The sequence below is a fragment of the Callorhinus ursinus genome, unplaced genomic scaffold (assembly GCF_003265705.2).
Source record: "Callorhinus ursinus isolate GAN/ISIS: 27379988/994484 unplaced genomic scaffold, GSC_fseal_2.0 scaffold2, whole genome shotgun sequence".
NCBI classification, from domain to species: Eukaryota; Metazoa; Chordata; class Mammalia; order Carnivora; family Otariidae; genus Callorhinus; species Callorhinus ursinus.
In genome coordinates this window covers 52,486,684-52,514,675 of record NW_027397064.1, presented here as the reverse complement: position 1 = coordinate 52,514,675, position 27,992 = coordinate 52,486,684, and the positions used below count along the sequence as shown (strand labels likewise).

The 27,992-nt window shown below is 39.8% G+C and overlaps 1 protein-coding gene across 2 annotated transcripts; it reads left to right on the top strand.

Moving 5' to 3' along the window:
- Positions 1 to 972: 972 nt before the first annotated feature.
- Positions 973 to 27,422, top strand: PLEKHA3 (pleckstrin homology domain containing A3). 2 transcript variants are annotated; one of them, XM_025849308.2, is made up of 8 exons: positions 976 to 1,532; positions 5,693 to 5,809; positions 12,084 to 12,239; positions 15,034 to 15,170; positions 16,690 to 16,854; positions 20,013 to 20,056; positions 22,222 to 22,337; positions 25,372 to 27,422. In XM_025849308.2, exons 1-8 carry the CDS (start codon positions 1,493 to 1,495, stop codon positions 25,497 to 25,499), a joined length of 903 nt encoding a protein of 300 aa, XP_025705093.1. In that variant the 5' UTR covers positions 976 to 1,492; the 3' UTR covers positions 25,500 to 27,422. The 2 variants fall into 2 exon arrangements, with proteins under 2 accessions (XP_025705114.1, XP_025705093.1); XM_025849329.2 differs by lacking the exon at positions 16,690 to 16,854 and having other exon boundaries at positions 973 to 1,532.
- The last annotated feature ends 570 nt before the right edge of the window (positions 27,423 to 27,992 follow it).

The following is a 27,992-nucleotide window of genomic DNA, read 5'->3' as shown; positions in this document are numbered from 1 at the left end:
ACACAAAACAAGCCTTTACCCCACCCAACATTTTATGTTGAAAAACTTTCAAACATACAGGAAAACTGAATTTTATTACTCCGTCACCGCGGCCTTCTAGCCATCACTTGGATTCTATCATTAACATGAAACTATATTCTCTTGACTACACAACCTCTCTACCCATTCACCAGTTCACCAGATTTCCCAGTGAATTCCCAAAAACTTTCTACCCAAATCAGAAAAGCTTCAGCGCAGGCCTGGATTGGGTTCTGGGAAGAGAGTTCGTTCTACCTCGTCTACCTCGGCTATGCTAAGCAAAACCGCAGCACTGGGCCTGCTTCGCTTAAAGCCTGCGGCATTTCATAAATCTGAATTATTGTCATTATGTAAGATGATCATTTCCAAACAGGATTTCTTAAAATCATAAAAGCTAGGGGAAAGCCCTTATTTCTAGAATAAAATAAATTCCAGAGTTTGGTTCCATGTTTTATATTCTAAATGAAGTAGTCGCTATCTAAGGTTAATTGTCAGCGTGGTGACTGCTCTTGGGGCCCCTCGCGGCTCCTTGCCGGAGGACTCGCAGCGGCACACAGAGGTACCTTCCTAGAAGGTAATTTCTTGGGCCCACTGAATGTGGGGGGAGGGTAGGAGGGAAACATAAATAGGTAGTTCTTTCACGTTCTTGAAACAACCACCGGAAGGACCTGAGGCTTAGCTATAGGAAAACCTGAGCGGCCTACTTCTCCCGCGGGACGTGTGCGCGGCCAGCTAGTCCTCGGGGCTGCGGGGGGCCGAGGGCGCCGCGGGGTCCGAGTCCGCCCACTCGGACTCGGAGGGTTTAGCCCCACGGCGTGGTCGGTCCAGGCTTCTCCGGGGCTGGGGGAGAAGTGTAGGGAGCCCCGGGACCGCCGGCCGCGGGCCTGAGGGAGGATGAGGCGGAGTCAGGTGGCCTGGCCGGGAGGTGAAAGGTGTGCCGCGGCCGCCAGGCCCCTCCCGCAGCCTCCAGCACCGCTGTGGGGCAGCAGGCCGCGCCCGCTCCTCCAGCCCCGCCGCCGGGGAGGGGTTTCCCGGGACGAGCCGGCCCCTTTCATCCAGGAAGTGAAAGCGACGTCGGGGTCAATGAAAACAAACGGGGAGCCCGGGGGGAAGGAAGGCGGGCTAAGAGGAGGGAGCGCCGGGGAGCGGGAGGGGAACCGCCGTGGGCTGGAAGCGCGAGCCGAAGGCCGGTTGCGGTCGTGATTTTGTAGCTGCCGCCGCCGCCGCCCAGGCTCGCCCGGGGATGTCTGAGCCCGCGCCTGGCGGCCCCCGACCTCCACGCGGCGGCCGCCGCCCCGGCCTCTAAGGGCCGCCACGTCCCGGCGGCGCGCACACGGGCTGAGGGCGGCTTGGTGCCGGCGGGGTTGCCCGGGGAGTGCCCGGGCGGGCCGGGAGGGGCTGCCCAGGCTCCGCGCCTACCCAGCACCGCGGCCGGCGCCCGGCCAGGAGGATGCGCGGCGCCGGGCTCTGAAGCATGGAGGGGGTTCTGTACAAGTGGACCAACTATCTCACAGGTCAGAGGGCTCGGGTACCCCGGGGCGGGGGGGCGGTGGCGGGGAGAGGCGGGGGCCTTGGGCGGGTTTCTGTGGGGAGGCTGCCGAAAAGGAGGGTCAGGGGCCCTTCCCTCTGCTTGGCCTGCAGTGACCCTCGCAGAGAATGGGCTCCTTTTGCTTCCCGGGCTTAATCCCTCACTCAGCCCCTTGATGGAACTGGCCACTGCAGGGGACGGTTTGAGACTGCGCATCTTCCTCAGGGTGGGAAGTGCGCCTGACCGCTTCTTTTCCCGTGTAATAATACTTATTTCCTCCTGTGGCTTCCGTAACAATTTCCAGTTACTCTGCATGTGTTGGTGCAGTCTCCATCCTTATTCACACTTGATTCGGCATTTTGTTCATAACTGAGTTGTCAGGGTACAGGACTAGAATGGATCCTGTAAGATCAAGATTTAATTTTAAGAAATCTTTTCTCTGTTTCTTTTTAAATTTATAGGAAATTATAGAACGGTTTATTTTACAAGGTGTCTTGTTGAAGTTGTTAAACTGTCCCTAGAGAACATTATCTTAAGAGTTGCTTGTCAGTGAGCTGTCTTTATGTTTTGGAATTAAGGTAAGTGTGAGAAATAGTGGAGGACAGTGCAATGCACAGAAGCAGAAAAGTCAGTGTCACCCATGAAGTGGGTTGGAAGGAAAAACTCCGAAATGTAGAAATGAGAGACCAGCAGGGAAGGGGCTTTTTCCATGACACCAACAGCCTGGCTCATTTAAAGAGCCTTAATTCTGAGTTGTAGACCCATCTCTGTCATCAACCAGGGGTATGGACAAGTCACTTACCCTCTCAAGATCTCAATTTGTGAAGTAAGAGGGTGATCAGTTTATCTTGAAAGGTGGCGTTCAACTCCAGAATTCTATGATCTCACCACATTAGAGGAAAGGAAATGGGTTTAAAGTAAGATTAAGCAGGAAATAGATTTCTTGTTCCAGTATAATAGGCATCTTGACTTGCTACCCACTTATTTACTCTGCCCAAAGTATTGAACCTCTTGGTAACTGCATGGTACACTCAGCTTGTGTCCACCCTGACCTTGTGCAAAATCTGCATATAAACACTTTAAGGCATAAGCATTGAGCTATGGTTGCTCCTTCCTTCCTTCCTTCCTTCTTTCCTTCCTTCCTTCCTTCCTTCTTCCTTCCTCTCTCTTTCCTTCTTACTTTCTGATTAATCAGAATGCTAAAGCCTGATTTAAAGCAGCAAATTCTTTAACAGTTATGATACATGCATGTTTTATTTTGCTTACACTAAAATGTCAGTTTGTTTCTATAAATAACATGTTTTAGCAGGGAACTTTTAAAAAATGAGATAAATATTTTTTCTTAAGCATTTTTGTTTGGGCAGTTGTGAGAAGTTACGCTGTTTAGTTGAGATATGGTATTAACTTTAAAGACAATGGTTTCTATTCTTTGAGATGCAAATGATCATCTCATTGCAAACTTTCATAAGCATAGTGTCAACAGCGTCTTGGGAGGAACCCCTCTTATGCCTAGCCTAGAGCAATGGGTGATTACTGACGTGAGTCATAATATATTCCTGGAGCGAAATGTGGTCTTGGTGGACATCTTTCTCATCTAGGGCACTGAGCACCAGCTGGTTGAGCTTTTAACCACATGTGCTTAAGCTTTTAGTCTTTGCAGACCATTTAAGCAAACTGCTAGTATGCATTGTAGAAGCTTGCTGAAATGAAATCTTTTGTTTGGAAGAATTCCATCTTAAAAATATAAATTTGACTCAGTGGCATGCTGACTATTCATTTTAGTTCATCTTAGGTCAGAAGAATGAGCAGCTCTTCGTACTGAATGATCTTGCAGTTTCATGACAGTGTTCTTTGAGAATCTTTTGTAGAGAATAAGGATTTCAGTAACATTTGGTAGTTTGAGATAAAAAGAAAGTTTTTTTTTTTAAAGAATGCCTATGAATTTTTTTTCACAGATGTGTGAATCAATTAGATTTTTTTAAAAGATTTTATTTATTTATTTGACAGAGAGAGACACAGCAAGAGAGGGAACACAAGCAGGGGGAGTGGGAGATGGAGAAGCAGGCTCCCTGCTGAGCGGGGAGCCCGCCCCGGATGCAGGGCTTGATCCCATCATGACCTGAGCCGAAGGGAGACGCTTAACCCAGGCGCCCCTCAATTAGATTGTTTTAATTAAATATTTCTTCAAAAAGGTGTGTAGAGATAACTAACAGTCTTCATTATTTTAATATATTTAACCATGGTCACCTTTCAAGTTGCTACAAATTCTAAATGAGTCATTTTGCTCATTATTTGTTTTAAAGAGATACTGACTCACAATAATGCAGGCTTACAAAACCACAATTTGACTTATAGGCACACTGGACCTGGGGTGGAGTGTACTTTTACCATCCTGCTTATAATTTGTTTGCCACGGTGAATTAGCATTAGGTGTTTTTACCATTTCTGTGCATGCTCAATATACAATATACTGTCATGTAATATACTGCATATCTTTTCTCTCATGGATAACATATAATATCTCACTTTTCTGGTGTTTAATCACTCATTTAATCGTTGATACATTTTTTTTTAAAGATTTTATTTATTTATTTGACAGAGAAAGTGAGAGAGGGAACACAAGCAGGGGGAGTGGGAGAGGGAGAAGCAGGCTTCCCGCCGAGCTGGGAGCCCGATGCAGGGCTCTATCCCAGGACCCTGGGATCATGACCTCAGCCGAAGGCAGACACTTAATGACTGAGCCACCCAGGCGCCCCTGTTGATACATTTTTTTTAGCACCTGTTATGTGCCAGGCACCATTGTAGGTGCTGGGAATGCAATGACAAACAAGATGAAGTTTGTGTACCAAAAGAACTTCCCTTTTAATTTGCTAGGCCTCATTAGGGGTTATAGTGTTTCATAAGAAGAATTTTCCAAGTGTTTGAAATGTATTTTAATTATTTTGGATGTCCAGCTTTCTGAACTGTATTATGACATTCCCTCTTGTGAAATTTAATCTTTTTATGATGTCATTTCAAAAGTGTTACAGGAAAAGCCGTTTGGGGAGGTAAGTCCTGGGTCTGAATTGGGGGTAAGAATGACTGTCCCATCGGCCACTGTCTTGGTACTATTTGGCCCTGGAAAAACAGAATTGATTAAGCATATAGCAGGCTATGTCTAATGTGACCAGGCTGAACTGTTGTTTAATAGTTACAGAAAGAACAGGGACAGTCACACTGCCTTCAGTGAGGCACTGTGGTCATGGTCACTGTGTTATTAATCAGTGAACTGTTGTAAATTAGTAACATGCTTGATAAGATTTTAGGGTACACTGAGTTTGGCTTGCAGGAGTGGCAGTTGAACTCTGAAGAAAGCCATCAACCTCATCCTCAGCTTTGCCTTAGAGCCAAGTCTGTGACAGTTGTGTGATCTAGTCACTGAATAAACACAAATGAAATGAATGATTGCAGTTTCCAGCATTTCTGCCTGAGCTGTGCAGCAGCACGGCAAGGAGAGAGGGAGTGCGGGAAATCCATGCTCTCATTACAGAATGTGCAGCTTCTGTGGAAGAGACTAGAATTCATTCAGCACTCACTTGGCAAGGGAGGGAGTTTGCTTAGGCAACATTTAAAGAGGGGGAAGGTCCCACTGCAGATTTTAAGGGCTGGGTGGCACCTGAGAGGTCATCTTGTTCAACCCACTCATTATGGAGACTGAGAACTTTGATACTTACTGAAATGATTTGTTTCAACTTATCTAACTAAAGAGTGAGAATAGAGCTGGGGCTAGAATCCATGTTTCTCTTGCTTTTTCCATTCCATTGAAACCCAACTCTGTTCCCTTCAGGAAAAGGGGGAAGCCATGTTTTACCCTTTGTGGGGTTATTACTGAGGATGAGTCTTAACGGGTTGTTAATGAGAAGGTTGTGAGTCAGAATAAAGGTATTACTCCCTATATTTATGCTGATCGACAGATTTCTGCAGAAGGCTCTCCCAACAAAGTGGGACTGAGGCAAGAACATTTTGGTTAAGCCTTGGCCGGTAAAAATTGCATTGTCAGTATGTTACCGTAGAGCCAAGAAAACATGGATGGTAAATTTTGAAATCATAGTTGTCTGTGTGATTAAATTAATTTCTCATTAATCTTGTTGTCCACAATATTTGTAGGTTGGCAGCCTCGTTGGTTTGTTCTGGATAATGGGATCCTGTCTTACTATGATTCACAAGACGATGTTTGCAAAGGGAGCAAAGGAAGTATCAAGATGGCAGTTTGTGAAATTAAAGGTAAGTGAATACGTGGAATTAGAGAAACTTGAAGTTAGGTAAGTAAAGCGTTCTTCACTGTAACCTAAAAAGGGGGAAAAAAGCATTTCTCATCCAGTAGGGATCTTCCAATACTATTTATTTCCTTAGCGATTAAGAGTGGCACTTAGCATTATTAAGCACAGTTTTTTGCATTTCTCCTTTTATACATGTACTTTGAATTGAAAGCCAAAAATCTTAGTGTTAGTCTCCAATTTGGACCTGAAAAACAGTCTCTTAGGGATGCTACTTTAGTGTCCATACTGAGTCCACAAGTGTTCTCTTTCATTCTCATTGTAAAGGTATTGTGAGGATTAGAAGCTGAGCTTTAAAAATGTTGAGGCAGGGCGCCTGGCTGGCTCAGTTGGTAGAGCATGCAACTCTTGATCTTGGGGTCATGAGTTCAAGCTCCACGTTGGGCATAGACCTTATTTGAAAAAAAAAAAAGAAGGAAAGAAAGAAAGAAAGTAGGGCTTTTGATAAAACATGAAGTCAGAGTCATAAACTCTGGTTCTTTGCCGAATTGGAGATAAACTCTTCTGGGTGATAGAGGTTTTATCCTTTTCTTCCGAAAGAGAAGAAATAAACCAATAGGTCATGCTGTAATTTTCACGATGGGAGGTTTCATGGACCACTGATTCATTTGTATGTCTGGTTGGGTTGTGTGGGGTGGAGGTGGGTAGGAGAGATCAGACAAAATGATAACAAAAAGTATTGAATTCTTCAGGGAATTGAAGGAAGAACTAAAGCACTAGAGTAGTAAATATCAAACACCTACAGGCCTTTTGCATTTCTCCTCTGTAGCTTGAATACTTGTCCTTCCTGAAGGGGAGTTCCTTTGACATGGCGAGCTCTTGGTCATGGCTATCAAACGCTTCAGAGTAATCTTACTGCTCTGTGCATTTTCTTATTTAGATTAAACCAAAGCAGCAGCTAATGCGTTATGTCACATTTTCCAGGGCTGGATTGCTAAATTTATGTGGTTTCATGGTAGTTCCCAGTATGATTTAGCCATGGAGACAAAATAGAATTTTTGCTTGCTACACATCTGGTTCTTCATTCATTTAAGACTTCTTACCACTAGGACTCTTTCAACAACAGTGATTCATAATCTGGGGTAGATCAGTGTCATCCAGGGAGCTTTCTCCAAAATGCACGTGTCTGATTGTAACATGCTCCCGTTAGTTGAGAATTACTACTGTTCTAATGGAAGGAAGTCATGGCTATCTAAGATATAGAAACACTTCAGCCTAGTGTATTATTACTGCATCTTCCCTGAAATATATGTGGTATAATTTTGTTTATTTTTAACAAACATACTGAAATGTATACAAGTAAGTGTTGGCTTTCCAGGTACTCATTTTTGACGTACTTATTTTTAATTGCACCATCATCACCTGTAACACTTTAGAACTCCTCTTTTAGAATTTCCTATATGGGGGCCCCCGGGTGGCTCCATCAGTTAAGTGGCTCTCTTCAGCTCGGGTCATGATCTCAGGGTCCTGGGATCAAGCTCTGCGTCAGGCTCCCTGCTTGGCAGGTAGTCTACTTCTCTCTCTGCTATGCATGTGCTCTCTCTCAAGTAAATAAATAAAATCTTAAAAAAAAAAAAAAAGAATTGCCTTATGAACCAGTGTATAAATTGCACAAGAAAAGCACATTCAAAGCATGAGGTTTGGTTTTTTTTTTTTTTTTTTTTTTTTTTTTTAGCGATCGTTTTGTCTCATTTTATTCCCCAGATTTGATTCCAAATAATATTTGGTGAGAATCAGAAATCAAACTACAGAGTTCAAAGATTCTCCACCCTTGAGGATATTTAAAAGACTTAGTGGCAGAATCCTAAGGCAATTCTAAAATGTTTCAAGTGTGGCAGCATTTTTACTGTTGTTGTTTGTTTGAAGTAATCATTCTATTCAAGAATAACATACAGAAAAGGGAATAAATCTTAAATATTCAGCTTGAAGAATGTTTACAAAGTGTACACACTCGTGTAACCACCGATCAGATTAAGAAATTGAATATTATCAGCATCCCAGCTGCTGGGATATTATCCTGTCTCCTCAGCCACTAATCCCTCTAAAAAGTAACATTAATCTTTTATTGCCATAGGTAAATATTGCCCACTTTTGAACATTTTATAAATGGAATAAATCAGGATTTTGTGTGTATGTTGGCTTCTTTCACTCAACATTGTGAAATTCATCTGTGTTCTGTGTAATAGTAGTTCAATCATTCTTTTTGATTTGTAGTATTTCTGCTGTGTGAATATCTCACAATTTGGCTATCCATTTTAGTATTGATGTATATATATATTTTTTCCATTTGGGATTATAATGAGTAAAGCTGCCATAAAGATTCTTATATATTTCTTTGTTGAACATATGTATGCATTTCTCTTTAGTATATATCTGGAAGTGGAGTAGAATTGCTGAGGCATTGGGTATTCATACATTTAGCTTTAGCAGAACTAAGGAGATAATTATTTTTGACACTTGCTAGTAAGGCCAAATTTATTCAAGTCTCTCATGATAAGTATAGGGACTACTGCAATGGGGTTTTGTAGTAGGGGTGAGAGATTGGGCTCAACTCTGAATACGATAAGAAAAGTGGAAATTTGTAGCCAAGGAGTAGAGTTACGGGGGGAATCGGTGGATGGAAAATTACTAAGAGAAAACATCAGGGAGTAGGGGGCATTCTGGCTAAACTGACCTATAGGATTCTTGCTAAACTGACCTATAGGATTCTAGCTGAAGGCAGGCTGGGGTGATCAGATAATACCTGGGAGATATTGGGGGTAGAGGAATTTGTTCAGGCATTGAGGGTAATCCGATATTGATGGTGAAGGATTCTGGCTAAAGTGACTTAGCAGAATTCCTGCTAAAATTGGACCCTGTAAGGACAGAGATGGAAGCCCAAGATCAGGCCTTGTCAAGCAGAAGGCTCAGAGGAGTCTGAATGAAGTTTGATCCAGGAGAGAATCTTTGTCGCAGATAATGCCAAACTGTTTCCCAAAGTGGTTGTACCAATTTATTCTTGAACTAGCAGAGCATGAGAGTTCCAGTTGCTTTGCATTCTTTCCAAAACTTGCATTATCAGTTTTAAGATTTTGAATATTTCTCCTGGTATCTCATGGTGGTTTTACCTTGTATTTTTTCAATAACTAATGATGAGTTTTTTTGTTTTTTTGTTTTTTTTTTTCCAGATACTAATTAGCCATTTGAACATCCTCTTCTTTTGGAGTCCTTTTTCAAGTCTTTGGCCTAATTTCTTTTCTTTTTTTTTTTTTTAAGATTTTATTCATTTATTTGACAGAGAGAGACACAGCGAGAGACGGAATGCAAGCAGGGGGAGTGGGAGCAGGGGGAGTGGGAACAGGGGAAAGCAGGCTCCCTGCCAAGCAGGGAGCCGGACGCAGGGTTTGATCCCAGGACCCTGGGACCATGACTCGAGCCAAAGGCAGACGCTTAATGGCTGAGCCACCCAGGCGCCCCTTGGCCCAATTTCTAAATTAGAAATTTAGAAATAAATAAATAAATAAATAAATAAATAAATAAATAAATAAACTATCTTTTATGTTGATTTGTAGGAGTTCTTTATATAGTCCGAATGAGTCTTTGTATTGTGAGTATCTTCTTCCACTTCTTAGGTTGCATTTTCTTTGTTAAAGATATCTTTTGATAAACAGAAGTTCTTCATTTCAATAAAGTCCAATTTTTCAGTTTTTTAAATTAGAATTTTTTATGTCCTGCTTAGGAAATCTTTTTTTCTTCTTGAAGGCTTATTGTTTTACCTTGTATACTTAAGTCCGTATTAGGTCTGTGATTGACTTAAAATTTATTTTTATATATGGTATCGGCAGGGGTTAAGATTCATTTTTTCTTAAGGGATATTCATTTGACAGTATCAATTATGGAAAACAGCAGCCTTTCACCTAGAGCACTGTAGAAACATTTTTGTCACCAAGTGAGTGACCGTGTACATTGGGTCTTTTTCTAGACTGTCTTTTGTCCCAGGGGCCTGCTTTTCTATCCTTCTGCCAATGTCACAGTCACACTGTCTTAATTTCTTCAGCTTTATACTTCTTAGCATCTGATAGTCTAAGTCTTCTAACTTTGTTGTTTTTCAGGATTGTCTTGGCTATTATTGGCCCTTTGCATTTCCTTAACACATATTAGAATCTGCTTGTAAATTTCCACAAATGTCTGCTTGGAATTTTGACTGGAATTGTATTGAATCTGTACATCAATTTGGGGAGAATTGTGTTCTTGACAATATTTAGTCTTATGATCTATTAACATGGTGTATTCCTATACTTAATTAGGTTTTTAATTTCAGGATTGTTTTACAGTTTTGCATATAGAGATCTTGTCCATTTTATGCTAAGAACTTGATGTTTTGGGAGCCTTATTCTTAAGTTTATTGTCTTCTCAGGTGACTACTTTGGAGGGGACATCTTTGATTAATACACCAATTTTGGTATGTTTAAAAAGGAGACATCTTCGAGCACCTGGCTGGCTAGGTCGGTGGAGCGTGGGACTCTTGATCTCAGGGTTGTGAGTTCAAGCCCCGTATTGGGCATGGATCCTACTTAAAAAAAGAAGGAGTCATCTTATTTTCTTTTTTTTAAAACAAAGTTTCTGCCTGTTCTTTATTTTTTATTATTATTATTTTTGAAGATTTTATTTATTTATTTATTTGACAGAGAGAGAGAGAGAGAGAGAGAGAGAGAACACAAGCAGGGGGAGCAGCAGGCAGAGGGAGAGGGAGAAGCAGGCTCCCTGCTGAGCAGGGAGCCCGATGTGGGGCTCGATCCCAGGACCCTGGGATCATGACGTGAGCTGAAGGCAGGCGCTTAATGACTGAGCCACCCAGGCATCCCTGGAGTCATCTTATTTTCATTTGTAGCAATAATTATTAGAAATTAGAGCTTTGTTTTCTTTTGAGGTAGCTATTGGTACTTTCACTAGTATTAAGTAGCCAAAAAAGAGTTACTCTTGGAGCATGGGGATTTCAGTAGTTTTATCCCAGCTTGGAAATCTTTTACACCCATCATTGATTGTTGCATGTTTATATATTTCACTATCTACATCCGAGGATGGCCTTTATAAGTAGAATGATAAGCTAGCAAAGCTTTTCTGGCACTATTTGCCATAGTATATCTGGTCAGTATTTTCAGTAATTAATCATATAAATAAGGGCTTCTGCCAGACTTTCAAGGCCCCTGAAAATTAGGCTCAATTCAGCTTGTCCATTCATGAATATCATTACCATGTAATACAACACAAGGTTCTGTGTAGGCTTGTCTCCTCAGTACATATTATGTTTATTTCCTCATCTAGGCCTTTTTAAATGCAGTTTTTCTCTTAACTAAATTCTACTGTTGTCAGATCCTTCTTCCTGAAGCTTTGTTTCCAACCTCTTACTTTCTCTCATTTTAATTACACAGGATGTCTCTGTACCAAAGAGTTTATCATTTAGTCGTTTTGATTATTTTCGGTGTGTCGGTCTGTCTCCCTGGTTAAAATGTCACCTCTGTTAGAGCAAAGACTCCTTTCTTTCTCCTCTGCGATCTTACCCCTCTGCCAGCACTCCTCTGAGCGAGGCAAATGCTTACTGATTAGGGACAGTGTAGCACAAATTTAGTCTTACAACAAAGATTGAGGATTGGCTCAGTATGATTCTTGATTAGTTCTCTTTTGTCTGAGTATCAAGTCAGGGGTGGTTTAGGAGAGGTGGGGAGGATGGTGGGAAAGAGGAGAAGGTCTCAAACACGCTTGTAGTGTGCCCTTAGTTGAGGACTGCCGTGCTAATGGAAGATGGCCGTAGGTACCATTTATTGTGCTTCTTCTGAAGGTCAGGCACTGCCCTAGGCTTGGGGGGGGGTGGGGATAAAACACACTTTCCTTTCAAAGAAATCAGTAAAACATGGTGGTAAGTGTGACACTGTCACACTTATGTGCCTGTGTACTTAAAGTAGTACAGGCAGCCCCCAGAGAGGGAGCTTTTAGTTTTCAGTGCTGTTCTCTCTTTCTCTTGCCACCACCACTTTGGCCCCCCTGCCAGCATGAGTACATGTGAGCATGTGTTTTTAAGGGGCCACTAGATAGTCCCTTAGGGAGAGGCAGTGCCTGCATCCTGAAGCTCAACTTCTTGTTTTAGGTGTCTGAAACATCTAATACTGTGTAAGAGTGATTGTTTGATTCTCCCCAAATTACTTAAGTGTGTGACTCTATTTCCCCCATGTTTATCATCATAGTCCATTCAGCAGACAACACAAGAATGGAATTAATCATTCCAGGCGAGCAGCATTTCTACATGAAGGCAGTGAATGCAGCGGAAAGACAGAGGTGGCTGGTTGCTCTGGGGAGCTCCAAAGCCTGTTTGACTGATACTAGGACGAAAAAAGAAAAAGGTAACTATAAATTTTTCTTTTGTGGAGTATTTTCTTAAACATAAATGTAAAGTGTCCTGTGCACTTTTAGTAATCTGTCCTAAAGACATAATCAGAAATGTAGAAGATGATTTACATGCATAGATATTCATCATAGTAGAAAAAACTTGTAAATAATGCAAAGGTTGAAATTTAGGGGAATGGTTCAGTAAACTATAGGCTGATATAAGCTGATATGTAGCCAGTAAAATGTTTACAAGGAATTTTAATAATGTGAGAAAATGCCCAATGTTAAATGATAATTGCAAAAAAGCAGGATTCAAAATTATATATCCATTCATTGGTCAGCTCAGGAAAAATTTGTAAAGTTGGTCAAGTTGTTACCTTTGGAAAGGTAATTTGTGGGCAGGAGACTCACTTTTCAAGCATCGGGGTTCCCTGCTCAGTGGGGAGTCTACTTCTCCCTCTCTCTGCCCCTCCTTCCGCTCATGCTCTCTCTTTCTCTCAAATAAATACATAAAATCTTTAAAAAAATATTTATATTTTGGTAGTGAGTTTGCAGTTGTTTGATTTTTCTTTTCTATCTTTTCTTTGTTTTTTCAAAATTTTTCATTGAGTATATATTACTTTTTTTTCCTAAAAGATTTTATTTATTTGAGAGAGAGAGAGGGGAAGCACAGAGAGTGAGAGGGAGAAGCAGACTCCCAGCTGAGCAGAGAGCCTGACGTGGGGCTCGATCCCAGCACCCTGAGATCATGACCTGAGCCATAGGCAGACGCTTAACCAACTGAGTCACCAGGGCACCCCGAACATGTATTACTTTTATAATTAAAAAATAGTAGAAGTTAGTTAGATTACTGAAAACACTAAATTTGGGTATTGAAAAATGAAGGCCCAGAATTGAATTTATAATCATTTAAAAACATATGAAAGAACATCACGGGTAGGGTATGGCTAAGGGTAGGATAAGAAGGAGTGGAAACTCACAATAGCCAAAAGGTGGAAAGAACCCAAATGTCCGCAGACAAAGAAAAAAACAAAATGTAGTATTATACATACAATGGAATATTACTCAACCTTTAAAAGGAGGGAAATTCAGACACATGCTACAACATGTATGAATCTCAAAAAGTAAGTGAAATAAGCCAGTCACAAAGGGACAGATATTATGATCGCACTTACTGGGATACGTGGAGTAGTCAGATTTATAGAGACAGAAGGTGGAATAATGGTTGACGGCGCTGGGGGCGGGGGATGGGGCTTTATTGTTGAATGGGTGTAAAGTTTCAGTTGGGGAGGATGAAGAAGTTTTGGAGATGGATGATGGTAATGGTTGTAGGACATTGTGAATGTATTTAATGTATACTTAAAATGGCTAAAATGGTAAATTTCACTACATGTATTGTACTACAATTGAAAAAAAAAAAGAAGGAATGGGTTTAAATTTGAGTAGAAACTAATTTAGGTTAGGTCAAGTGGGCAGATAGAGCTGGTTTGGTCCATTGTGGCTAGAGTGGCTTTGGGGCTAGTATCACAAAGCAGTGCCCCTGATCCAGGGAGTATGGAGAAATGCCAGGATCTAGCACGTGTATTTTCCCCTGCTTCCTCTGCTATTTACACTGCTGGTTTAGAGGGTATTGGTAAGTGAATGGCTGAGATTATGGCTGGATAGTTAGTGTGTCTGGACATATTAAAGGAAGTAAGCTCTTAATAAAACAATTCTGAGAACAGTATAATGTGAAGATGAAGTTATGAAAGGACCAGAAGAAAATAGATGTTTATATAATAGTTTTGACTACATAAAAATTAAAAACTTCTGTATGTCAAAATGCACAATAAAGAAAACTGAAAGAGAGCAGATAGATCTGGAAAAGCGCTTCCAGTATATAGAATAGGACAGGGGAAAGATTGCTCTCTTTAATGTGTAAGAACTTTTATAAATTATTAATTTGTATGTTATTAAGAGAAAAAGCTGAACGTCAGAACTGGAAAAATATGTAAAGGTTAGAAAAGACAATTTACAAAAGAAGAAATACAAGCACGTTTTAAATGAAAGATGAGTAATGGAATGGGAATATCCTGTGTAAAATGTCCGGGCGGGGGGTGCCCGAGGGGCTCAGTCGGTTGAGTGACCAGCTCTGGATTTCGGCTCAGGACATGATCTCGGGCTGTCCCCTCAGTGGGGACACTGAGCCCTGAGTCATGTTGGACTCCACACTCGGCATGGAGTCTGCTTGACATTCTCCCTCTTCCTTTGCCTCGGCCCCTCCCTCCATTCACGTGCGCGCACGCGCTCTCTCTCTCTCGCAAAATAAATAAAATCTTTAAAAAAAAAAATCCAGTGGTCATCACCCTGCCTCTGGGAATTAATCTACCTAAACTTCATGTCAGATATATGACTCCCATTTTTTTTCCCAATTATTTGAAGAGAAGGTTTTTCTTCAAGACCCTCGTATCCTATTTCCAAGGGCTCCCACCTCTTAAGCTGTAGGTTTTTATGTCTGTTGTCTTACTTTTTAAATGATTCCATTTTGTTTTATTTTTTTATTTTTATTATTTTTTAAAAAAGATTTTATTTATTTGACAGAGAGACAGCGAGAGAGGGAACACAAGCAGGGGGAGTGGGAGAGGGAGAAGCAGGCTTCCCGTGGAGCAGGGAGCCCGATGCGGGGCTCGATCCCAGGACCCTGGGACCATGACCTGAGCCGAAGGCAGACGCCTAACGACTGAGCCACCCAGGCGCCCCTCCATTTTGTTTTATTGTTCAAAGGATATGAAAACAATCTAACTGAATGTTTATGTATGTTCCTTTCAGAAATAAGTGAAACCAGTGAATCTCTGAAAACCAAAATGTCTGAACTTCGCCTCTACTGTGATCTCCTAATGCAGCAAGTTCATACTATCCAAGAGTTTGTTCACCATGATGAGAATCATTCATCTCCCAGCATAGAGGTATACAAAGATGATCCTTTCATGTCTGGTTATGCTTTGTAATACCCTGGTGGGTGAGGTTCTTCCCATAGGGTGGCAGAGAAGCGTTTTCAAAATGAGCTATTTTTAGCTATTCTGGGCTGTCCCTACTACAGACTCCAGATATCTGTGGGAACTTCTAGATTATATCTGTGCAACCAAGTAAAGCAGGAAGCAGCACGCTTCTCCAGGGAATCAAGGCTGATTTTTGCAGCTAATCTGATGATTTGGAGGTTGGGGTGGGGAGGAAGCATTCCAGGCTTTGTTTTCTGGGCTGGAATCATTGGGCAACTGCTGTTCTCTTTCTTTTGGTAATAAGGTTCCAGTTTCAGGGACTGAGAATTGATAATTTAGCTTTATCAAAGAACTTTTTAAAAATGTCCTCAGAACAGTAATACAGGAATCCAATTTCAGATGTGTGGGGCCTGACAGTGAGATAGGTTCACACTTTCTGATAAAGGAGGACCAGTGGGCCCTACTGTTCTCTGGGTGAAAGGCCGGCATGGTTCTTAGTCTCCTTTCACCTCACCTGGGAGAAATGGGACAAGAAATCTTCCTGCCCGCCCCCCGCCCCCCGCCGTGGCCTTCTCCTGGTGGGGAGCAGTCTTCTGTGAGGTCCCCTTTAGTTGTGGGCATGTTGAACCCCAAGGGCATTTACTGTCTCACCACAAGCTCTCTGGAGGTAGGTGCCCTCACATTTGCTCCGCAGCTCACTGACAGTATCAAGGACCTTCCACTCTGCCATTCTTGGTGTATTTGATTGTTCCCCTAATGCCCAAGGCTTCAGGGTGACTGTCAAGGTCACACAGATGCAGGAGGCAGTTGGGGTAACCAAGGTGGAAAGAGACCTTCTCGACTTGCTGTCCTGGGCTTTTATCTGGGAACAAAAGTCTCAGCAACTCCTCAGCAGACTTCTCTCTCTCTCTCTCTCTTTTTTTTTTGGTCTGGGTCAAAGGAACCTAAGAAATATCAATATTTGACAAAGAGTCATGGACTTGCCATGACTGGCTCAGACCAGTCTGTATTCATCCCCCAGGGTCAGGACACATTGCTGTCATAAAGCAAAGATTGGGGTTTGTATTCTACCAAGGAAGAAGTGGGAGAAGGGGTTTGGAGTATATATGAGTTGTGCCTGCCACTAAGTAACTCTCAGGGTGTTTCCATTGCTGTGACCTCCTTCAGAATTTGGTTACTTAGAAAATTACTGTTTAGGTTGGGTTTATCTACGATACATTTTTGTACATAGTTTTTCAATATGATTGGTTATTTGGTTTAAATGCAAAACTTATTTTTTCTTAGACTCTAATTTCATACACTGCTTGATAGACATTTCATATTCATGTATTGCTTTAATTTTCTAAGGGAGTAGATTTTAAGTAGATTTGCATATAAGCTAGTAAGGTGTCTATTGGAGATAAAGTTTAGTCACTTGATTAGAATGTGGTGCATGATTCCATATAGTTGTGTGTGAGTTTGTTCAACTCAGTGTGTAATTTTTCAGAACATGAATGAAGCCTCTTCTCTGCTTAGTGCCACATGTAATACATTCATCACAACACTTGAGGAATGTGTGAAGATAGCGAATGCCAAGTTTAAACCTGAGATGTTTCAGCTGTCCCATCCGGATCCCTTGGTTTCTCCTGTGTCACCTTCTCCTGTTCAAATGGTTGGGAATTCTTTTTCTTCCAGTGATGTTGCATGTTTGTTTTTGTTTTTATTTTTAAGGGAGGAATCTGGCAGTGGAAGGGGAAATAATCAACAGATTGAATTTTTTTTTTAGATTGTACTCCTCTTCGGTGTTGGAGCCTCTCAGCTCTTTGGGCTCAGCATGTACCAAGGTCCTGATCGCCTCCCCATGGAGGACTGTACCGTTTACCCCAGTGTGCCAGGAAAATATTATACTGCTCTGCGGGTGTTGTGACACAGAAGAGGTTGGGGGCACTGTTCTTCTTGGGATAAAATTAGGGATAAAATTAAGCAAAGGGGTAAAATTAAGCAAATCGTAAAGGCGTTGTAAGGGGTTTGAAGCAACACGATATAGGGAAAACAGTGTTTTATAGTCAGTATTTGGAACTGAGCCCTCTGAGTAGGCAAGTTCCTTAATCTCTCTGGACCTCGTTTTCTTCATCTATAAAATAAAAGGTCTCTTCCATCAGCAGGTCATTGCAAAGGGGCTAACGTGTTTAACACAGGTGCTTTGTGTTAGTTTCTTTCCTTCTGATTGCCCTGAACAACAAGTACTCTTTCCCTGGGGCAGTGGACTCCTTGTCCTTCCCAGAGTAATAAACTTGCTTAGGCAAGCTGTGTGGAACTCGTAGGTGAGACAGAGTTTGATGAGACTTTACATTTCTTTCATCCAAGTATTTTCAGGAGCCCTTTTATAGAGGGAAGAATGCCACCTGGTACTATTTTAGCAATTACTTGAAGGCTTATTTGTTAGAAGAAAGAATAGGGTACAACTTATTCCTAGGTTTTTTTATCCACCCCAGCCAATTTAGCTATATGAGATTAAGTAAAGATTATTATCTAAATTTTTTTCTAATCAGTGTATGATGGGCCAGTAGTGTCTTCTGGGACAGGTGTACTATGAAATGGGTTTTATGGGCAGATTATTTTGGGACGTGCTAGGTTAACTTAAATGAATTGGGTTTCTCTGTCATAGGACTTCTTAGAACCTCTTTTCTTAGAATTTCTTTTATGCTAACATGTATTATGAATCTCTGAGAAGGAGAGATGGTGTGCATTGTTTCTGGAATTTATTTGACCCTTCTTACATATTTTTGAATAACATCTCATAGTACAGTAGTGTTCAGTCGAACAGTTTGACGATATTGCTTTATAAAACAATTGTAGATATGTTACGAACTGTGAAATAACCTATACGGTTGAACCAGAAAAGATCTTTTGAGATGGACGTATATATAGTGTTACGTTCCTAGATTGGGCGCATTCAGGATGGTATGACTGTAGATGTCTCTTCTAGTGCTATGTTCCTGAAGTTGATATATAAGGGGTACACTGTTTTATAAGGTGTCAAGTACAGACTTTACTACAAATACTACTGTATTTGACTTCATAGAATCACATGCAATAAAACCACCTCAAAGCTGCCTTGTTTTTGTATTGAATTTCTGAGGAAAATGCCTTCTGTAACAAATACTCTGTAGTATTTTACGTCTAAGAAACTATAACTGTTTTTAAATCAAAACCTTTTATCAGTAGCAATTTGATAGAAAGTCCAATAAGCTAATCTAAAAGATATTGGCTATTTTTACTTGCTTTGCCATTTTACTTCATATATCAAGCAAAAATTGTGGCTTATGATAATTAGTTCTGGAGACACAGCGTGGAAAAAAGGTTAGACAGTCTTTTTGGGAAAATCTCTTTTTTTCTTTTTAATAATATGAGTAAATGGAAGATAAAGCTGTGCAAGATTTGAGAATTCTAAAACTATTTAAATTGACTTTTAAACTACTTTATGTAGTTAATCTTATTGTGTCCCTCCTAGAACAAATTTGCATTCAATTTTATTTCAAATCCTAATCAGAAGTTCAAATAATCGTCATTTTGACCCACAGATTGAGTGATTATTGTAGTGGTGATGTCCTTGGGTGAGTAAGCCCAAAGGACTTGACTTCTGTTAAAGGAGATGTTAATGTCCATCTGCAACTTGATGTCAATCATATTAGTGTTCCCTGGACTACAAATTGGGTTGATCATATCTGTTATCATTTCAACTGGGACTTCTCAGAGCAACTGGTGGCTCTTGTTACAAATACAGCAGGCATTTACATAACACAGATGTTAGACTTGGACTTGTAAGACCCTTGAGCCCCTGCGTATAAAAGCAACCGTCCTTAGCCTGTAGTATAAACTTTGCTTTTTTGCTACCTTGCTGAACATTGAAATAATCTGTTTTAATTGGGCCCCTCCTATTTTTTTTTGGTGGAGTAGTTGGATCTTTTAAATTCAGTTTAGTATTTGTCATATTTGTTAAAGCTTTTAATCAGGTTTTTGAAAATTTTTTTAAATATATGTTTTAGAGACCTATTTGAGACTTGAGGTTCTTCTTCTGAGTTTTTTTTTTTTTTTTTTAATTTATTTGAGACAGAGAGATACAGAGAGAGAGAGAGAGAGCATGAGCAGGGGGAGGTGCAGAAGGAGAGGGAGAAGCAGGCTCTCCGCTGAGCAGGGAGCCCAACATGGGACTTGATCCCAGGACCCTGGGATCATGACCTGAGCCGAAGGCAGAGGCTTAACCATCTGAGCCACCCAGGTGCCCTTCTTCTGAGTTCTTTAAAGACTTGAATTACTAATGCCATCTTCCATGAAAACCATACTTTAGAACATCTGTGTAACAATGACCTGAATAATGAATTATAAAGAAAAGCTTTGCTACCAGACTCTTTTCCTGTCCTATAAGAAAAAGAGAGGGAGAGATATTTATTAGAATATTTTCTGGCTTGTTAGATATTCCTTTAAATTGTATGGTTTTTTGGAGTGGTTATAATACATTTTTTATATTTTTATATACATGTACACACATACATACATATGTAAAACATAAAATTTGGTTTTAATTATTGAGAAAAGAATCTAGCATATTTTTGATATGTGTTGGGAAAGATTCCGATGAATGGTTTTTAGGGACAAAGCTTGACATTGTGCTGATAGTGTTGCTTGAGTCTGTAAAGGATAAATTTCTTAGCCAGTCATTTTTTTCATCTGAGCAAATTTGTGTTAATTATGATAATGATAATACATTAGAGCTGTATTATTCTACTTGATGTATGGATTATGTTCACTTTCTTTTTAAATTTCTAGATGAAGCGTTCTGTCAGCCATCCTGGTTCTTGCAGTTCAGAGAGGTAAAATAACCTTTTCTTTTAATCAAGTTCTCTCAGAATTATACCTACTTAGAGAAATTTTTTGGGCCTTTAACCTGAAGTAGTGTGGGATGGAAACTTTTCTTGAGCAGAGCCTGGTTCTGATTTGCTTAGCATTATATCTAAGTTTAGGGCCTAGCACCAGTAGGTGAAGTCAGTGAAGATACATGAGTGAATAAATTAACCAGCAAGGTAAGCACCTTGTCAGCTCTTGTACCTTTTTTAAATGTTTGAAATTACATCAAATGATGGTTGGTAGAAATCCATTTTTGAGGTATCAAGGGTCCAATGATTAGGCTCACTTTCCGACAGCTTTTTATAGTCATATATTCATGCTGATCTGTTGTTTTGTTAAGAATTAAAGAACTTACCGAAAAAAGAGAAAAACCAATTGACATTTTAAAGTATAGAGTCATATCAGCACATTTAAGACATTTATCCAATATCCCAGACCACTAAAGTGTTTTTTATCTTGGTAGGTAAGTCTTTTAAGTTGCTCTGATTGTCTTATTTGGTTCTTTGGAAATTGGTGAAATTGTAGTGACACTAGCTTTTATTTTTCTACACTAAGAAAAAGGGCTAACTGAGCCCTTAGTATTGTCACTCCCCACCTCCTCCCCACCATGATTATGTGACCTCTGAATTATCATGTGCTCAGAGGAGCCCTGTGATGTAAATATTTATCTCTCCAATCCTGTCAGGGAATGAAGAGTTTCACCGGCTGAATTTTCTAGAAAAATAGAAGCTTGATCCCTTTTACAAACTTCTATTTTTGTGATAGAAATTTTTCTGAACTGTATTTTATCTTTTCTACCTCTAATTAAATAAAATATAATTAGGCTTTTTTAAAAAAAGTTATTTATTTAGAGAGAGGGAGAGAAAGAGCATGGGAATGTGCAGGAGAGAGGGGCAGAGGGAAAGGGAGAGATGGTCTTGGGCAGACTCTGTGCTGAGCAAGAAGCCTGATGTGGGGCTTGATACCACAACGCTGAGATCAGGACCCTGAGCCAAAACCAAGAGTCAGACACTGAACCAACTGTGCTACCCAGGTGCCCCAAATATAATTAGAATTTTAAAATTATTTTTTTCTTGATGACGCAAGATTGTCATTAGGAACAGTAATATTAGGCTTTCCATACAGTGGCAGCTGAAGTGCTGTTGAGTGGTGATGATTTGCTTCTGTGCTCGATATTTTAGATTGATTTTTCTAGTTTTCTGATTTTCTAGACTATATTTATTTGTTTTTAATATTTATTTATTTGAGAGAGAGCGAGTGTGTGCCAGCCGGGGGTCGGGGGAGAAGGAGCAGAGAGAGAGGGACCAGCAGACTCAGCGCTAAGTGCAGAGCCGGACATGGACGTGGGGCTCAGTCTCACCACCCTGAGATCATGAGCTGAGCTGAAATCGGGCGTCGACGCTTCCCTGACTGAGCCACCCAGGCGCCCCCCCCACCAGACTGCTTTTTACAGTAGATTTTGTAGCCTCCATTTGCCATGTCTATTTGTTCTTGCTGCTGTCAGTGAGTTGACCTCTAGCATGTTCCTTACCTACGTGCCTATCCCCTTCACTCTGCTATTTTTGATCAGATATGGATTGACACTAGATACATGCACTTGTGAAGTCATAACTTTTAGTTTTCAAACATTGGTTAACCCTCTGATATGTCTACAGTCTCACTGGACCCTTCTCTATAAAAGAAGTTGCTTTATTTTACCCCCTTTCCATTTAGTTTGGCTCAGAGGTCATATTCAGGTTACCAGCTGGATTCTAAATGATTTGACTTGCCTGTGGCGTGACCTCTGAAGGAGTTGAATCTTGCTAAAATAGAAATTTGGAAATAAAAAATAGTTCGTCTTTCATTTGAAGAAGTCATTTAAAACTCCAGTTAAGGGGTGCCTGGGTGGCTCAGTTCATTAAGTGTCTGACTCGATTTCGGCTCAGCTAATGCACTCAGGGTCATGAGATCAAGGCTCACGTCTGGTTCCTTTCTGAGTGTAGAGCTTGCCTAAGATTCTCTCTCCCTCTGCCCCTCCCCGCCCACCTGCACCCCCCACTCATATGCGAGCTCACTCTCTCTAAAAACAAACAAAAATCGCTCCAGTTAAGTTGAGGGTATTACAATGTAATGCGTTCTGCTTAATTTGTAGGAGTAGCCACTGTGTAAAAGAACCGGTATCTGCACTTCACCGACTCTCCCAGCGACGCCGAAGAACCTACTCAGATACAGACTCTTGTAATGATATTCATCCTGAAGACCCAGATAGTGAGTTAAATGCAGCTCTGTCTCTTTCTTTGGCTTATTTTCCAGAATTGTTGTGGTGCTCTATAAGTGTTGAAATAAACGAAGGATACTGATAGTCAACACTGTACTTTGCCCTTGGATTCATTCCTTAATTCAGAGCCAGGCAAACAGCACACAATCCACAGAAGCTCCTATTTCCTCTTACAGACACCTTTGTTATTAGTTATTATCTAAGAAGTGCTGAATACCTCTATGTAAGTGCCGTATCTTTGATTTATATGTGTGTATATATAACATCAAAATGTTTTCTTCCCAGTACATTTTAGTAATCTCTTAGTAATGTTCTACTCCCACTATATTTACATTTCAAAAACATTTTAGAAGAAAGCGTGAATTGTGGGTAGGATTCTAGGGGAAAATAAAGGCAAGGTCTAAGTTCAGAGAAAAAAAATCAGCATTGTTACTTAAATAATTTGAAATGGCCAAGGAAAATACATTTTTCCGGTGGTGGTGAATTATAGTAGCATTTATTCCTGTGCCTTTTCTTCCCTTTTTCTTCAAAGAGGCAGCATAAAGAGATTGAATACTTTAGGAAAGGTTTTGTGGTTTATGTTCAAATTTAGTTATTTTTCTCTTCAGAGAGAAAGCTTTTTCAAAGCTTTTGTTGAGTGGTGATCATTTGCTTCTATGTTGGGTATTTTATTTATTATTATTTTTTAGATTTATTCACTTATTTTGAGAGAGTGAGAATGAGAGAGAGAGAGAGAGAGAGAGAGAGTATGAGAGGGGGGAGGGTTAGAGGGGGAAGCAGGCTCCTCGCTGAGCAGGGAGCCCGATGCGGGACTCGATCCCGGGACTCCAGGATCATGACCTGAGCCGACGACAGTCGCTTAACCAACTGAGCCACCCAGGCGCCGCTATGTTGGATATTTTAGATTGATTTTTCTAGTTTTCTGATTTTCTAGACTTTTTTATTTATTTGTTTTTAATATTAATTTATTTGGGAGAGAGCGAATCTGTCTCAGAATATCTAGTTAGACAGTGGTGACCATGATTTGTTGTGAACACAAATAGGGTCTTACTATTACAACTCCATTAGTAGACTTTTGCTTTTCAGAGTCTTTCCTCTTGCCCATGAAGCGTGTGTGATGGAAATTACATACAGTTCCTAGTTAGGGGACAGGTCGTGTTCCAAGAATTTGTAAGTCTGTCGTTCGGAAAACAGATTTTATTTCTCTTGTGGAGATGACATCATAAATGGTGTTTAGATTTCTTTAGGTTGCCTGGAAGAGCCCCGCTAATTCACATTGATTAAAACTTGTTTTACGGAACCAGAAAGTTAAACAGGTTTAATGATGGGGGGAAGATAGAGTTCATGAAGGTGGTGGAGTTTGGAGAGGGACTGCTGGTCATTTTCAGATTTCTAGAAGGTGATGGCATCTTTTTTTGTTGTTGTTTCTTGCAGAACTCTTTATTGATATAGAGCACTGCTCTGTGCTCATTGCCATTTTTGAATTTAAGTTGGGACAGTGGGTACAAAAAGGAAGGAAAAGGGGTGAGGGTGGGAAGGGGAAGGGAGAAGGAAACTTCCCCAGGCCAATTTAGTACAACTTGGAGGAACTAAGTGGAAGAGGGTTAGAGGTTTGGTGTGGGAGGCAGGTAGGGTGGATTCTGACTGACCTTGTTCTTTCTGCCCGGTTTACGTGACCCTTTGAATCTAGAGCCCATGAAAGAGTTCTGTATGCTGCCTGTACTTTTCTCTAGATACTGCTCCTTTTTAGTCTAAGGGGATCATTTTCATTTGTGATGGCAAAAATAATATTTTAACCAACTGAGCCACCCAGGCGCCCCGTGAAAATAATTTTTTAAAAAATCCAGCCATTTTTCTTAGCTCTCTTGTAAGCACCCTGGTTTTGAATTTTTGAAACCAATTTTCAGAAGCTCTCAGTGTGCATGCCTGACTCCATTTAGCATTCCCATAGTTAGCTGTTAAGGAGTGTAACAGAACTAGTCACACATACCTTCACACACATGTACACACATACACACATGCATCCGCAGTTATATACAAACATATATCTCAGTTCTCTAGAACGTTTTTTAAGTTGGGAAGTGTGGCTAGAGAAGTTTTATCCTTAGATTTCCATCTGTTTATCGTAAAACTTTGTGTCTCAGTTAGTTGACAAAGCAGAGACTGAATTGGTGCTCTTCTTTAGAAAGTACATGTTTTGCAATTGGGCAGTCTTAGTGGCTGCCCCACTAAGAAAATTTATCCCCAAGTATTCTTTTCCTTGAGAGAGAAAACTTCTATTTTTTATTAACTAGATTTAAAAAAATTATAAAAGTTGTAACCGTTCCTGGTAAATTCAAATAACATGTACACACAAAAGTGCAATTGTTTGGGAATGGGGCCATGCCAGTGTGTTTAGCTGTGTTCAGTTGCAGCTGCAATGAGTTCTGTGAGTTGTATTCCACGTGGAAATACGGGAACTTTCGGTGTGAGGTACCTTGTCAGCTTTGCTCAGAAAGTCTTATGATGAGAAGAATAAGACCTGAATTAGTCCTCACTCTATTACCAGTTGTGTGATCTTGGGTGAGGCATGTAACCTTTTTTGGATCTTGTTGTTTTGTTTTGATTTGTTTTTTTCCCTAGAAAACAGGAAGGATACTAACAGCATTACAACAATCAGGCTGAAAAATGAGTAGGTAACAAAGACTACATTCACTTCAGCATATATTTGCTGACTGCCCACTATGTGCCAACCATGGTTCTAGCAGTGAGCCAAACAAATATCTCTACTTCTGGTGCCCTTGTAATTTAGTTCCTTAGCTATGAAGTTTCTCCTTATGACTGCCAATAGTGGGAAGGTGAGATTTTTCTCTATTAAGCAAATAGTCAAAAAAATTAATAGGAAGCTGAAAGAATTTCATGTCCCTAAATAGGAAATTTAAAAAAAATTTTTTTCCATGGAGAACTGGAGTTAGTATCGATAGCATATTTATTTATCATTTATTTACTTATTTATTTTTAACCTTTTACTTAATTTCTTAATAGGACCTGTTCACTGTTCAAGAAATACACTTAATGGAGATCTGGCATCAGCAGCCATTCCTGAAGAAAGCAGACTTACGGCCAAAAAGAAATCTGAATCGGAAGACGCTCTTCCATCCTTCTCTTCCTGAGGAAACGGAAGTGTCCAACTTCCTCTAAGTATTGCTATGCAAAAGCTGCTGTACTGAAACTATGTTATAGGGAGTGGTTTTTCCCTTAGGATTTCTCTGCACTTTATAGAATACTGTAAAACAAACAACAAAAAAACAACCCACATACCTTTGAAGTGTATTTTATCTTTATATAGTTTATTTGCAAGAGTATTTTCCTAATAACTTCACAGTATGAATGTGCATCTTTTTTTTTTTTTTTAAACAAATGATGGTGTAACATTTTGACCTCCAAAAGGACAAATGTAGATATTTTTCTAAAAAACTGTGAGGGACTGACGGATGAGTCAGTGTGTATTGTAGCTTATAAACATGAAATCTTAGAAACATAAGGTTTCTGTTTGACAGAAGTGTAGTATCTGTAACTTGTGCCATGGACCAAATGGTCACTTTACCCCAGCTAAAAATGAGTTACGATAGCAGCTTGATGGTGATTCTATTATATTCCCTTAAGCAAAAGGAAACATTTAATATTCTACATATTTTTAGCCCCAATACCGTGACATATTGAGGATTTTTTTAAAAAACCAGACTATGCTGTCCTTCATATGTGAAGTTGACACTACTGATTTGTCAAAACCAAATGTTGGGTTAAAGTATTTAACTTTTATTTATTTATTTTTCTGTTGCATCAAAAAATGATTGCATCCTAACTTTTATGACCTACCAAATTTAAGATGTGTATACGTTGTTATTTACATTGTTCTAGAAAAGAGGTGAATGTTGTAGTGACCTTGCTCACTTACACCAGAGAAATAAACGCCTTTCAATGGAAGAGGATTTTAGTGCTTTTTTCCTAAAATAGACATTAAGCTGCTGTTGTAAGGTATTAATGTTTGCAGTTCTTTAGACTATCTAGAGACATTTTTTTATTTATGACTATTTATACAAAAAAAGGAATTCTGTCAAGGTGACTGCTCTACATCACTTGAGAATGGCATTATTTAATTAAAGAACAAATAACATTTTTTGGTAGTGCCTGTCCATACCTATTGTCAGTGTTTGCCTTGTAAACTGTTTTTTTTTAAATTCACTTTGGAGGGATGGTTTTGTCCAAGGTCTTGGATGAGGAGCACTTTAAAACAAACTGGTTTGGTGTTTTTAAGTTAATCACATGTTTAATAAATATATGGTTTTTGCATTCAAACTCATCATATAATACATTGTATTTTTTACATTGTTGATACTCTGTCTAATCTTTATCAAGTGCTATTGGTGTTCTTTATTGTTTTGATTTTGTTTGTATATTTGGACCTCCTAGTGAATACACAAATGAGGCATGTTTTTAGGTTTGTTGCCTATGAGCTTAGAATAGTGTGGCCTATTTCACTTTAAATTTCTCTCACAGGTTTATGTGGGACACTTTTTTAAAGAGTTAATATTTGGTATTTACTTCACTAAAAATAAATCTGTAATTGTAAGTTTAAAATGGATATAAATAATCTAAATACATTAATATGCATTTAGATAAACTGTATGCTACTTAAAAGTATTTGTGATTTTAAATAGCACACAGGTCATTATATTAAGTGGAAATTTTTTTTCTGCTCATATGTTGTATTTCATGTTTAATTTGAGAAAATTTTAATAATGTAGTAAGTTTCACGTTGAGCAAGTAATCAGAGTTTTTGCTTTTTGTCGTGGTAGTAAGAATTTCCATCGTGATTAGATCATGAAAGTCAAGGTGCTACTGATAGGGAGTTTTTCAGGTCAGTATTTTTTTTTTTTTTTCGAACCAATAGGTTTATAATGAAAACACTATAACAGGCTTTTGAACTCATAGGAAATAAATCCATTTTTTATTGCTTTATCCAAAAAGATGAGTTCCTGAACAGTTTTCTGTAAATATTTTTTAAAATAAAATGCTATCATTTCTGGTTCGTATCATTTTTTTCCCCCTTGAAACAGGTGCTTTGAACAGGTGTTGCCGTATTCCTCAGTATGGCTTTTATTGTTACTGGGCCTTGCTTTTTCCCCTTAGGAACCAACACATTTGTGAAATCATTTTTTGGGGGGAGTATAAATATATCCTGAATGACATCTATCTAGGTTTGGATTCGTGAATTGGTAGCATGAAGCAACCAAAAAGCAGCCATTTTGAGGAGCCCTGTGTATGTTCAAGTATGGCCTGACTTTTCTGAATTTTAAGAAAAGGTAAACCAAATAACAGTTCTGTAAGAGTTTTAGCTTGTCAGAATTTTCTATAAGCTGTAGGTATTGGTTATTCCTTTTTTGCTTTGTCTGGGCCTTGGGGTTATTGAGAAATTTGGAGACTTTTGGTATATCATTGACCTAAGCAAAGCCCGTGCTTGTTTTTCTTTCCAAGTGCCTGGTTTCTGTTGTATGGGAACCCAGGCCTCCATGGTTAAAGTGACTTGGATGCGAATTCTTTTCTAACTGGACTAAATTAGAATTCTGTTATGTTACCTTGAATTATTGTGTTATCTTCAATCA